The sequence below is a fragment of the Chelonoidis abingdonii genome, chromosome 8 (assembly GCF_003597395.2).
Source record: "Chelonoidis abingdonii isolate Lonesome George chromosome 8, CheloAbing_2.0, whole genome shotgun sequence".
In the NCBI taxonomy this organism is placed as follows: domain Eukaryota; kingdom Metazoa; phylum Chordata; order Testudines; family Testudinidae; genus Chelonoidis; species Chelonoidis abingdonii.
Genome location: NC_133776.1, coordinates 67,399,290 through 67,410,761, shown reverse-complemented (window position 1 = coordinate 67,410,761; position 11,472 = coordinate 67,399,290). Strand labels below are relative to the sequence as shown.

Genomic DNA, 11,472 nt, shown 5'->3' with positions numbered 1-11,472 from the left:
GGATCTTTTCTTCCATCAGCTCTATCAGGCGGCACTTCATGCAGACAAAACTCTTTTCAGGTACCCCCTCCAGAATCATGTACATGCTGCAGCTTCCACATCCAGTCATCCTCATTGTGTCTTTCACTGCTGCCTCTGTATCGGTCACAGCCTTCCCACCTAAAACTTGGTAGTCCAAGAAACACAAAACAAAACAAACCCCCAACAGGCACCAGAACACTGGCAGACCAGCGCCCACTCCCTTAACTAGCTTGTCAGTTCCTCTGCCTAGGTCTCTTAGACTCCCCCACAACCTCCCCCGTAAACTCCCTCTGAAACTCCCGTTTACAGCTCTGTTTGCTGGCTGCTGCGCCGCTGCAGCTGTCTATGCCGCTGCCTGACTGGCTGGCTACCCCTAAGCAGATAAGCCCCGCCCCCTAAACAGGGCTCAGCTTGTCTCCCAGCACACTGCCCCTAGCAGCCTCCACACATACAAACTACAATGGGGCAATGAGGGGAAGAACAGGGAAAGTTAATTGCTATAGCTTTAATTTAGTGAAACTAGAGATGGGTGGGAGGTGAAACTCCAGAGCCACTACCCCAAGCCTTTGGGAAAGCGGGATCTAGATCCAAATTTCATAGCTCAGGCCCATCTCTAAGCAGAAATCAATGGCTAGGTAGTGAAGAGTTAGCCTGAGAAAGAGGATCAAGCAGATATCCCACCTGATTAACTCTGAGAATGGCTGCAGAAACCACCAGACTGAAGAGGCCAAAAAAGTCTGCAGGACCTGCCCCTGCCAGAGAAGCAAATACCCTGAACTGCTTCCTATCTGCTGTTACCATGGATGGGGCAAGACCAGAGGCAGCCCAAACTGATCTCACAAAAGAAGAGGCTACTGGGAAATATTGGTGAGGGCACCTCCACTATCTCGAATCCGGACAAGCTGATCCGTTCAATCATGCCATAATTTGCTGCTGCTATTCCAAGTCAGAGAGCTGACTGCACTCAGCACAAGGCACGATACACAATCAGGTGCTTCAAGGACTCACAGACTCACCAATCATTAGCCATATGGGATGGAGTAGGGAAGCAGAGCTGCAGGGGCGAGATCTGTACTGAGCATTCAGAGCGGCCAGTATTACCAGCCAGCAGCCTGGGCCCAGCTTGCCTGGCTGAGCCCCAGGTGCCATGCCGAACCGTGTCCTTCCTGAGCCTCACTCTCCTCCAGTGACATTCATCAGACTACAGTCACCCAGAGCTAAGGGAGTGTGAAAGTAAAAAAATTATATTGTAAAAATAAGAATGGATTAAAGAAATGTTGTGTATACCTTTAAGCAGAAATAAGAAATGTTGAAATACAGGAGTCAGGAAAAGAAACATTAGGCATAAACAAGAGTGCTAATGGCGAAACATTAACAGAAGATAGGTAATAGTTAGTAAGGAAATAAGATATGCATGTCTAGCCCAGGTAAACTTATCAGATTCTGCTTCATTTGTTATCTTGTTAAGTTCTTGCCCTTTTATCTGTATAAATAAGATAGTTTGTGTCTTGCATGGTGCTCACATTATCTGGGTGTTATTAGCAGAGCGCTGTGCTAATAAAACAGAGTGGTCTGACAAACTGTGAGTCCTGAGTCTAACTTTGACAGGAGCAAGCTCATTTTCATTGGCTGCACTCTCCTTAAAAAAGGCTTTCTCCCAAAACTGCATCCTTCTGGTAATGGAAAGCCACCCTGGGGGCCTAGTAACATCTGCCTTACTGACCCTTGTCCCTGCAGAGATCGTACTGCCGGTGTTCAAGCTTTTCATACTAGACCTTGGAATCTGTCAGCCTCCACGAACACCATCTCCTGACATCGTTTTGCCACGAAGCAGAGCACTGGAGTCTTATGGCTCAGTCCCTTACTCCGCTGGCTCTTATTCTGGCAGCATGAAGACAATGGGAGTTTGCCTGAGTGAGGACACCACGACTGGGCCCTTAGTTACCAATCTCCTATTGCTTTGCATTGGCTTCTCCCTCCCTCGTTAAAGAGCAAAGGTTCCACACTGGGGGGCTGTTAACTAGATTTTAAAGCCCATGACAAAAGCCGACAGGATGCAGCATTCCATGGTAAGCGGGGTGATTTACTTACTGTCTGTGGAAGCACCCAGTCAGTGTACTAGCCACATTAACATTTTAGCTCATTTTTAACTTTACTGTGCCCATCATTCCAATTTTGTGCCACTCAGAGACGCTGCCACTGACCTTAATGGGTGTTTCGTTAGAACAAGGAAAAACATATTCATCATGACTCACTTTCTGTGGTAGGTTGCTGCCCAGACAGCACTACTTTGGGGGAACTGCTTTTTACACAAAGCCTAGCGAGGGCCTGAAAGGAATTTCTTGGTATAAAGTTTGCAGACACACAGATTTTACACAGCTCCACCAGATTTATTACTGGATCCAGAGGATGGGTCGAAGCAGCTGTCTAGATTATGGATGTGATAGGTTTTAGATTAGAAGATTAGAGTTGTCCTTTTGCGGCGCAAGAGGCACTGAAAACCTATGGAAGCACCAACCAATGGCAATGTGAAAATCAAAAGCCCTTTGACCACATGTGATGGTCTTCCAGGTACGGATTAGTCACACATTAATCTCAGAATTGCATCGTTTCTTTAGTTCAAACCAGACTAAATTCTCCTCTGTTATATGGGTTCATCCTCATTGGCTTCTAGGATAATTTGACTCATTTTCTATTTTCAGTGGTTCATGCTTCTTTAGCAGAGCCAGTTGAAATTTTTCCATCAAAACTGTTTTTTGATGGAAAACTAGATTTTCAACAGAACACATTTTGTTATGAAATCTGTCAGCTTTTTGCAGACTATTTCAATTGTTTTGTCAAAAGCCTAAATGCTGAAAAGGGAAATATTTCAATTTGAATACGCAACTGCAGTGCCTCATGGGAGCTGTAGTTCATTTGCCTCATGTCCCCATTCCCCTGTAATATTTAGGTTCCCTAGGGGGGCTGCTGCCAATAGGGTTGTCTGTGGATGGCACTTCCTGTGGTGTTCAGTACCCTAGGATTTATAGTGCATGGACTACATCTCTCCTGGTGCACCCCAGCCAGCCTTCTCCCATTTTCAAGGGCGAAACCACCATGCACCACGTCCAACCAGAGAACCCAGCCTATAGAAGAGAATGGAAGCACAAAGTGCCCAAACTGGAACTCCCATGAGGCACCAGATGACATTTCACAGTCCTTGTTTGTTTGTTTCCAGCCAAAATTTCTTGGTATTTCAATTTTCAACAAAAAATTGAAATTTTCCACAAGAAAATAAAACATTTGTGAGGATTTCTGCTCCTTCCCTGCCCTCAGGTATGTCTCTTTCTCTGTGTAAATTTTCCAATTGACACATAGCACAATTTCCATGCACACAGCTGTTGAAATAAATACAATTTTTGGTCACACAGAGGGTTTTTTGTTCATAGAAACTCATAGTTCAGTACTGGCTGTTAAAAAGCCTCCAACTTGCTGTTTACTTGGGAAGTCTCTTATTGGAGGGAGTCATTTTACTGGCTATCTCTGAGCTCTGGGTTTCAAAATAGATCATTTGTTCCAAACAGCAAGTGTTCCTTAGTCTGGGGAGTTCAAAGTCCTGAGCTGGGCTCATGGGGTTAGGGATTGTTCTTGAAGTTCACAATCTCAGAATTCATTTTTCAGCCAGCATAAATCAGAACACAAGACATCCTGCCTGCAATCTCTTTGACCTCCCAGCTGGTCTGAGTCTCACAAATCCGGCCGTTGCGTTCAGAAGATCAGTTTAAAACTCATGCCAACAGTCATACAGATTTCTTTCCAAAGAGTGTTTTTGGACACTGCCATTTGAGTAGTAAAAAGAAGGAGCTTCTAAAAACACAGTATTTTCCATAGGTCTTAGTGCCTTGACACCTGGTGAAAGGTACTAGAGTGACACACATGCCTGGGCTCCGATATCCTTAACCCCCAGAAAAGATGCAGCAGCAGTGCCGACTTCCTCAGGGAACTGTCTGTTGACACCCCCCAGTCCCTGTTTGTCCATCATAATGGCAGTTCTGAAAGGGCCCTGCTCAGCTATGTCACTGACCCCATGGGCCAGATCCTCAACTGGTGTAAATCAGCATTGCTCCATTTACACCCATGAGGCTCTGCTGATTTACTTCAGCTGATGATCTGGCCCTGCCTCTTAGTCTCTGGAGAGCTATACATAGGCTGTGTGAAACTCCTACTGTTTCTACGTGTTCACATGGCAAGTGGTCATACATTTTGCACTCTGTGCAATCAGCTGGATCCCATCACCCTGACTCAGATGCTGCCAGCTTTCCACCTCCACCAACCAGCCCGTACCCAGGGGCTAGTGCCATGCCCTAAACTTCACCAAGAACTGACAGAAACTGAGTCCTTTTATTATGCTTCATTAACTTCCATGCTTGTGAATCACTCACCTCTTGGTGCTAGTTCTGATGCCCAACTCATGCTGGAGCTACAGTGGTTGCCATGAAAATAAATGACATTTACCCTCTATTTGTAATAAAATAATAATACTTAGTTCCCTTTATGGGTGCTACTTACTGTACATTAATTAGAGTAAAGCACTGACAGCTTATTCAATGGCACCCACTACTCCTCCCTCCCAAATCAAAGTGCCCTTTTAATAAAGCCTCTCCAAAGTTTTTCCTTGACACGTTATATACGACGGGAGGACAAAATGGCTTTTTGTCCAAAACAAACATTTGTGCAATACATTTCATTTTAACTGAAATTTTTCAGTTTTTCCATGAAAAACAGAAAAAACAAAATTTGGGGACTACAAATTTTTAATTTTCATCACAAAATTCAATGTTTTGGTTCAGTTTTTGGTTAAAAAATATCCACAGGTTATTGAAAAGTGAACATTTTTACCAGAAACCATTTTGAAAGCCAAAAAATGTGTCGGTTTTATTTAAAATGTTTTTTTTTCAGTAAATTAATGTTTTCCTCGATTTTCTCTCAGAAATAATTGGTACTGACCAGTTTGACTGGTTAACATCATCTCCTTCGAGTGATGATAAAAAAAACAAGCCTACACAAGGCCTTGAACTGACAGCCCTTGAAATTTAAGGAACACAGTTTCTATGCTAGGCTGCACAGCCCATGGTTAAGTGTATACGTGGTGAAGCCCACCTCCATTGGGTAAGCCCTATTCCTAGGCCTTCACCTAAAAATATAGAGCAAAGCTGTTACAATAAATAGCTTCCTATGAGCTTGCATATGCTAACAAAGTCATGCCCACACAAACAATCTCTCTGGTATTTTACAGGATACCCACTCTGTTCTGATTTATCTGCAGGGTGCTGCCATGCTCTCAACACTATGTTGAGATGATTTTACAGTTCTGGAAGAAATAAAGATGGGAAGGATAATAAAGTTATTAGGCCAGAGATGCAACCACATTCAGAACATTGTGGGGAGGAGGATAGGACTGAGTGAGAACCCATGAATGAGGCCCTGAAGCTACATTGAGGGGGAGCACACAAGAGAGTGGCTCAGACGTTGCCCACCTAACCCCACTGAGAGGTTACACTTATGAGTTAGACTACTAAGTAAATGGACTTTAAACATTTTGGATGAGATTCCCAGCCCCCCTTTACATCAAAGAAAGGAGTTGGAGCAGCATAGAGGGGCTTTACAAGCCCCAAATCCAGCCAGGGAAGAATTCTTCAGACTGCAGAAGATGGCTGCAGGCTGTCCTCCGAGAACCTCCTCACAAGCCCTGCACACAGGGCATGGCTAGGCATGGAAGGAACATGTGTGGGCAGGGCTGGCCCACAGCACCTAATGATGCAGAGATTTTGGGCAATGCTGCCACCTGTAGGGTGGCCCTGATCTGAGATGCTCTGGTAAGTTGCACAGGCCTCCAGAGCTATGTTACGCCAGGGACCACTGCAGCTCCCGCAGAAGAGCCCAGATTTGGGAGGGCACAAAGGTGGCCTAAAGCCTCCATAGCCCCCTCTCCCTCAGCTGTGACTTTTGTGCTACACCTCTTAGATGCCCAGCTATATGCTGCCAACACATACTGCCCTTCCCACCTCCAGTGGCTTCAATGAGGCACTGCTCCTGCAGGAAAGAACAGCCCAGTGGCATTATGGGATACTTCATTGTCCACTGGGAGCAGGAACAAAGCTCTCAACTAAAGAGTCAGCTAGAGTGGCAGGGGCTGGCTAAGGAGACAGCAAGACATGGGTCAGTGTGGAGGAAGGGGACGTAAAGAAACAGGACTTTGTGTTTTGCTGGAAGTGAGTAAATTTGTGCTCCCCTGACAAAGAATAGGGAAGAAAGAAGCAGGCTGTCTTCTCTTTCCTAGGCAAGGTATGGCAGCAGGTATGGCGGATATGTCTACACAGCCTGCAGAAGTGAGCCTCCCAGCCTGGGTCACCAGATTTGGGCTAGCACAGCTCACACTAGTGCTCTGAAAATAGCTGTGTAGACGGTGCTTTGAAATTGTGGCTTCAGGCTGGAACTCAGGCTCTGGAGCCTAGGGAGAGAGGTGGGCACACTGTACAGGGCTCAGAAACACCACAGAACCATTGAATAACTTCCCTAGCCTAGTCAGGCTCCTATACCAGACCCATCACCATGGTATCTGATTGCCTTCCAGCAGTACAGGTAACCTGTCTCAACCAGGACGTGAGCAGTCTGGCCTCGCAGGTAGGACCAGGAGTCATGCCTAGTGGTCAGAGCAAGAGTAGGGCCTGGTGATTGGAGCAGGAGTCAGAGCCAGAGTCAGGGATTGAGGGGTCAAGCCAAGGATCAGAGTCAGAGTCCAAAGCAGGGAACACGCACAGGGTCTGTTGTAGCAACAGCCAGGATACTGCCAGGTTACACAGATAGCATCATGGAAGTCTCTCCATGCATGATTATTTCATCTGGACCAATCAGATGTCATGGGGGTTATTGCCAATAGGGCCATCTATGGGTGGCACTTAGAATCATAGAATATCAGGGTTGGAAGGGACCTCAGGAGGTCATCTAGTCCAGCCCTCTGCTGAAAGCAGGACCAATCCCCAGACAGATTTTTGCCCCAGATCCCTAAATGGCCCCCTCAAGGACTGAACTCACAACCGTGGGTTTAGCAGGTCAGTGCTCAAAGCGCTGAGCTATCCCACCCACTTCCTGTGGTGCCCAGTGCCCTGGGATTTATAGTGCATGGATTGCAGCTCTGCTGTGGTGCCAGGTGGCAGCCTGGAAGTATTCGGAAGCGGAGACCCGTAGACTTGAGTCCTAGTTCTCCTGACCCTTCCATGGTCCATCTTTCTTCTCCTCTCTCCCCACCCCCTGCGCTCAGACTGCGTGTGGATTTTTTAAGGTAACTTTACTTAATGTCTTATGCAATATAGGGTTTTATTAGTAAAAGCATGTTGGAAAAGTGCTCCTGGGACAGAAAGTGGAGGGGCTGGAGGTGGTTCTTACCTGCTGGGGGGAGAGAGTCCGTAGCTTTGGATCAGAGCCCTGGGAAGGCTCTTTCTCTGCACATTGAGCCAAAACAGAGGAACTGTCAAAGGTAGGTCTGCTCCTGGCACGTGAGGTGAACGATCCCAGAACTCTGAGCAATAACAACCATGGCTACAGGGACAGAGATCTTGAAACTGACACACTCGTCTATAATGGGGATGTCCAATGGTTAGAGCAGTAGCCAAAATCTTGGGAGATCCCACCAATTCCCTCCTCCACCAAAGACTACCTGGGTAACCTTGGCAAGTGCCAGTCTCTCTGCCTCCCTTCTGCACCTGTACAATGGGGATAACAGCACTTCCCTACTCACAGGGGTGTGGTGAGGATAAATACATTAAAGAGTGTGAGGCACTCAGATTCAATGGTGACAGAGCCAGATAAATATGTAAGGTAGATAGAGCATAGTGAGTAAAAAGCAAATTTGGTATCAAAGGAGCTGCAACTAACACACAAAGGATCCTGCAGTGCTCATGAGCAGTAGCGGTTCACCCACTGGGGCTCTGTCCCATCCAGAATAATGGGGGAAATAAAGTAAAAGTAACATTAATTGACCTTTGTCCCACCTAGTGGCCAATGCCAGGAACTAGAATAGCCCACTGCCTACTCATAGCTAAGGCTACCATTTAGTCACGGAGGTCACAGCAGTCACGGAAGTCACGGATTCCGCGACTTTACCAGACCTCCGTGACTTCTTCGGCTTCAGCTGTCAGCAGCTGGAGCAGGGGTCGGCAACCTTTCAAAGTGCTGTGCTGAGTCTTCATTTATTCACTGTAATTTAAGGTTTCATGTGCCAGTAATATATTTTAACGTTTTTAGAAAGTCTCTTTCTATAAGTCTATAATATATAACTAAACTATTGTTGTATGTAAAGTAAATAAGGATTTAAAATGTTTAAGAAGCTTCATTTAAAATTAAACTAAAATGCAGAGCCCCCCAGACTGGTGGCCAGGACCTGGGCAGTGTGAGTGGCACTGAAAATCAGCTCGTGCGCCGCCTTTGGCACACGTGCCATAGGTTGTCTACCCTGGAGCTGGAGTCATGGCTGGGTTGGGAACCGGAGCTATGCTCCCCGCATAGCTCTGCGGTGGGGGCTGCAACTGGGGCCATGCGCCTCCGCCATGGCTTATACAGTTATTTTTAGTAAAAGTCATGTGTTCCGTGAATTTTTGTTTGTTGCCTGTGACCTGTCCATGACTTTTACTAAAAATAACCGTGACAAAATCTTAGCCTTACTCAAAGCTAAAAGAATTTCCTGTAGTGCAAGTGACAGATACACCTGTATTTGGGGTTGACAATCCTGTGCTCCTTTCCCTGCTGAAGATTATGTATGTATTGTAGCAATTGTAAGACTAGTTTGTGCCTTGAGTGCTTTGTACTCGGACCTTTACACCAGAAAATTGCAAAGTAGCTTCTGAATAAAGGAAGGCACTGCGGGAGCTCTGGTGTGATCTCCACTGTGGATCTCTTTCCAGCCTCTGCAGTCAGGCTTTGGTAGCCACTCACACCCCTTGCACAGGCAGAAAGGTGAACAATGACGTTACCACGAGTTAAAGGCACAGCAAACACGTGTTTTAATAAACTTTTTAAAATTATTCCTTCCCTATGGAAGAGTCTTGGCACCTCCTGCTTCCGTGACGATATCTCAGAATGCATCTTGCTGTGAGATCACATCAAGCGTGGATTCAATAATTCTGCTGCGGTACATGAGGGCACATGCTGAGCCATCTTCTGGGAACTAGGATGTGCCAAGAAGATTTCACAGAGGAAGATAAGACTTCATAAAAAGTTAGTTAAACTTTGTTTCTCTACTGAATGCCCCAAAGCCTGGGGACTTGGGGGGAGTGGGACCACTGGTGCATTTTGCCGGGCTTAACTCCATTTTCATGTTTGCATTGCAGTCCAGCATTCAGTGCCCGGTCTAAGCAGGTGCCCCTTAAAGTCAATGGAGCTCCGCTCATTTACACAAGAGTTGAATTTGACCTAGTGCTTCCAGATGAAGGATCCAGGAGGGACAGAGTGCTACTCTAGTGTCCTAGACACTATAGTCGTTCCACTGGGGGGCTCCAAAGGAACCAGCAGCCAGACATCAGCAAGGGCACCCCCATTTCATCGTCCAACTCCACAGCCACAGCAAAGGACCAAGGGGCTGCTTCTGAAGATCCCTTCATAAATACACACACAGCTAGCAAGGGCTACGGTGCCTCACCGGCTGTGATCCAGAGCCCCACAGACTGGCCCTGACTGGTCTAGTTAAGCTGCTCACAGAAAACCCAGGTATCAGGAGAGAGAGAGTTAGGATCGGTGGGTGGGGCACGGGGAGGCAACATTAGATTTACTGAAAAAGCTAATGTGAGGTACAGCTGCAAAGGTGAGACAAAGGGGGAAAGACAGAGGATGCAAGGGTGGGGGAGATAGGGCAGAACTCTTCTGCTGTCCCGTTTTAATAAGCGTATAAAATGCTTATTCACTGCCATTGTAGGTGTAGAGTGAAAGATGTTGCATTATAGGTCACCCTCAGTCACTTTCCCAACCCACAGGGCAATTGCTTGCCCCCCATACACCTCAACGCCAGCATGGATGCAATAGGCACCCACGCACTATACACGCTTTGACTGGTGCATTACAGACTCCTGTCTTAAGGCAGGCTTTAGCATGACATATTGGAATCATTGTAGTACAGAGTTTCACTTCACTGGCGTGTGCAGTCCTGATCATTTATAACTCCACCTCAGCAGTGGTGTCTCCGATCTCTCTACGCACAGAGACAGAAGGAAATTTTATTTAGAGATCATGGAAAAAAATTCTCAGGAGAGCCCCGAGGTCTGTCACTTTTTAGATGTAAGTTAATGATGTTCTTTTCCATTTCAGAATTTCACATGTAATATTTATTACCTAGAGCATAATAGCTGTCTGATATGTATGTGTATTCAGCATTCCTTGGAATGATAAGCAGACCACTGGATATTGCTGTTTTGTAATTAATTAGGCAGAAGCGTCTAAGACAAGAAAGAAGACCTGCAAAAGATACAAAATCTGTGGATTGCTCTTCTGCATACTGGTGATTTTTCTTATTCTGATATTTTTTGGTATCAAATATTTCTGGAACCCTTCACCTAAAAAAGTAAGTAAATATTCACTGATTTAGGATTTTAGAGTGTCAATTCTACACAGTGAGATCAATCTTTCTACATATTACACCTATCAATACTGCTAACTGCTCACTCTAAAAATCCATACAATATTGTGATAAACAGTTTTTACACTACAGAATATTCATGTTGACTTTTTTATTTTCGTTATTCAGATCTAGCCTTTAGTGGTTTCAGTGAAATATTTTCATAATTAATTAATAATTGCACCAGATGGGATCTCAGCTAAAAAGAGTTAAAATTACTTTATTTCACCAGCAGCAAATTTTATTACAAGTATGAAACTATTTTCCATTTTGTTTCAATTATCTTACCATAAACTGGTGGAAAAGTCATTTTGCCACCACATTAAGAGGAGAGGAAGCCAGAATCTAGAATGACTGATTGTCATGATTTATATTTCTTACTCTAATGTGTTTGCAATGTTAGGGGACAATGAGACAGACTTGCTTTCAGAGGCATTTCTGCTAACTGGATTGTGTTCATTTATTTTCAGTTCCTAAGCCTCTAGCTCTCTTATCCCCATTGTGCATATCTAGAGTAGCTTGAAGGTAGATTGAAATAAAACCCCATCAAGGGCCAACGTGTAACTCTGCTGACTCTACTGGCCCAAAATTTCTTGATTCCTCAGAGAAATTCCACTTTTAGAGGATCATTATCCTTAGACACATATTTTCTGTTTGATGAGATGTTCAAATAGCAGCAATTAGAAAAGCACATATTTTGAAGCCAATCTACATGTGATAGGCTGGCTACCTTCCCCTCCAAATCTCCTCCTGCACCATCTTCCTACCCCACTAGTTAGGAGCATAACAGCTGACATACCATCACAGGT

General features: G+C 45.3%; 1 protein-coding gene across 2 annotated transcripts in view; it reads left to right on the top strand.

The window, feature by feature from the left end:
- Positions 1-10,198: 10,198 nt before the first annotated feature.
- Positions 10,199-11,472, top strand: part of TNMD (tenomodulin) — a 34,805-nt gene continuing 33,531 nt past the window's right edge. For both annotated transcript variants that reach the window (XM_032772149.2, XM_032772148.2), the window contains exons 1-2: positions 10,199-10,326; positions 10,475-10,609. In XM_032772149.2, the coding sequence (XP_032628040.1) occupies positions 10,279-10,326; positions 10,475-10,609 (183 nt within the window). In that variant the 5' untranslated portion in view covers positions 10,199-10,278. The remainder of the gene's footprint in view (positions 10,327-10,474; positions 10,610-11,472) is intronic.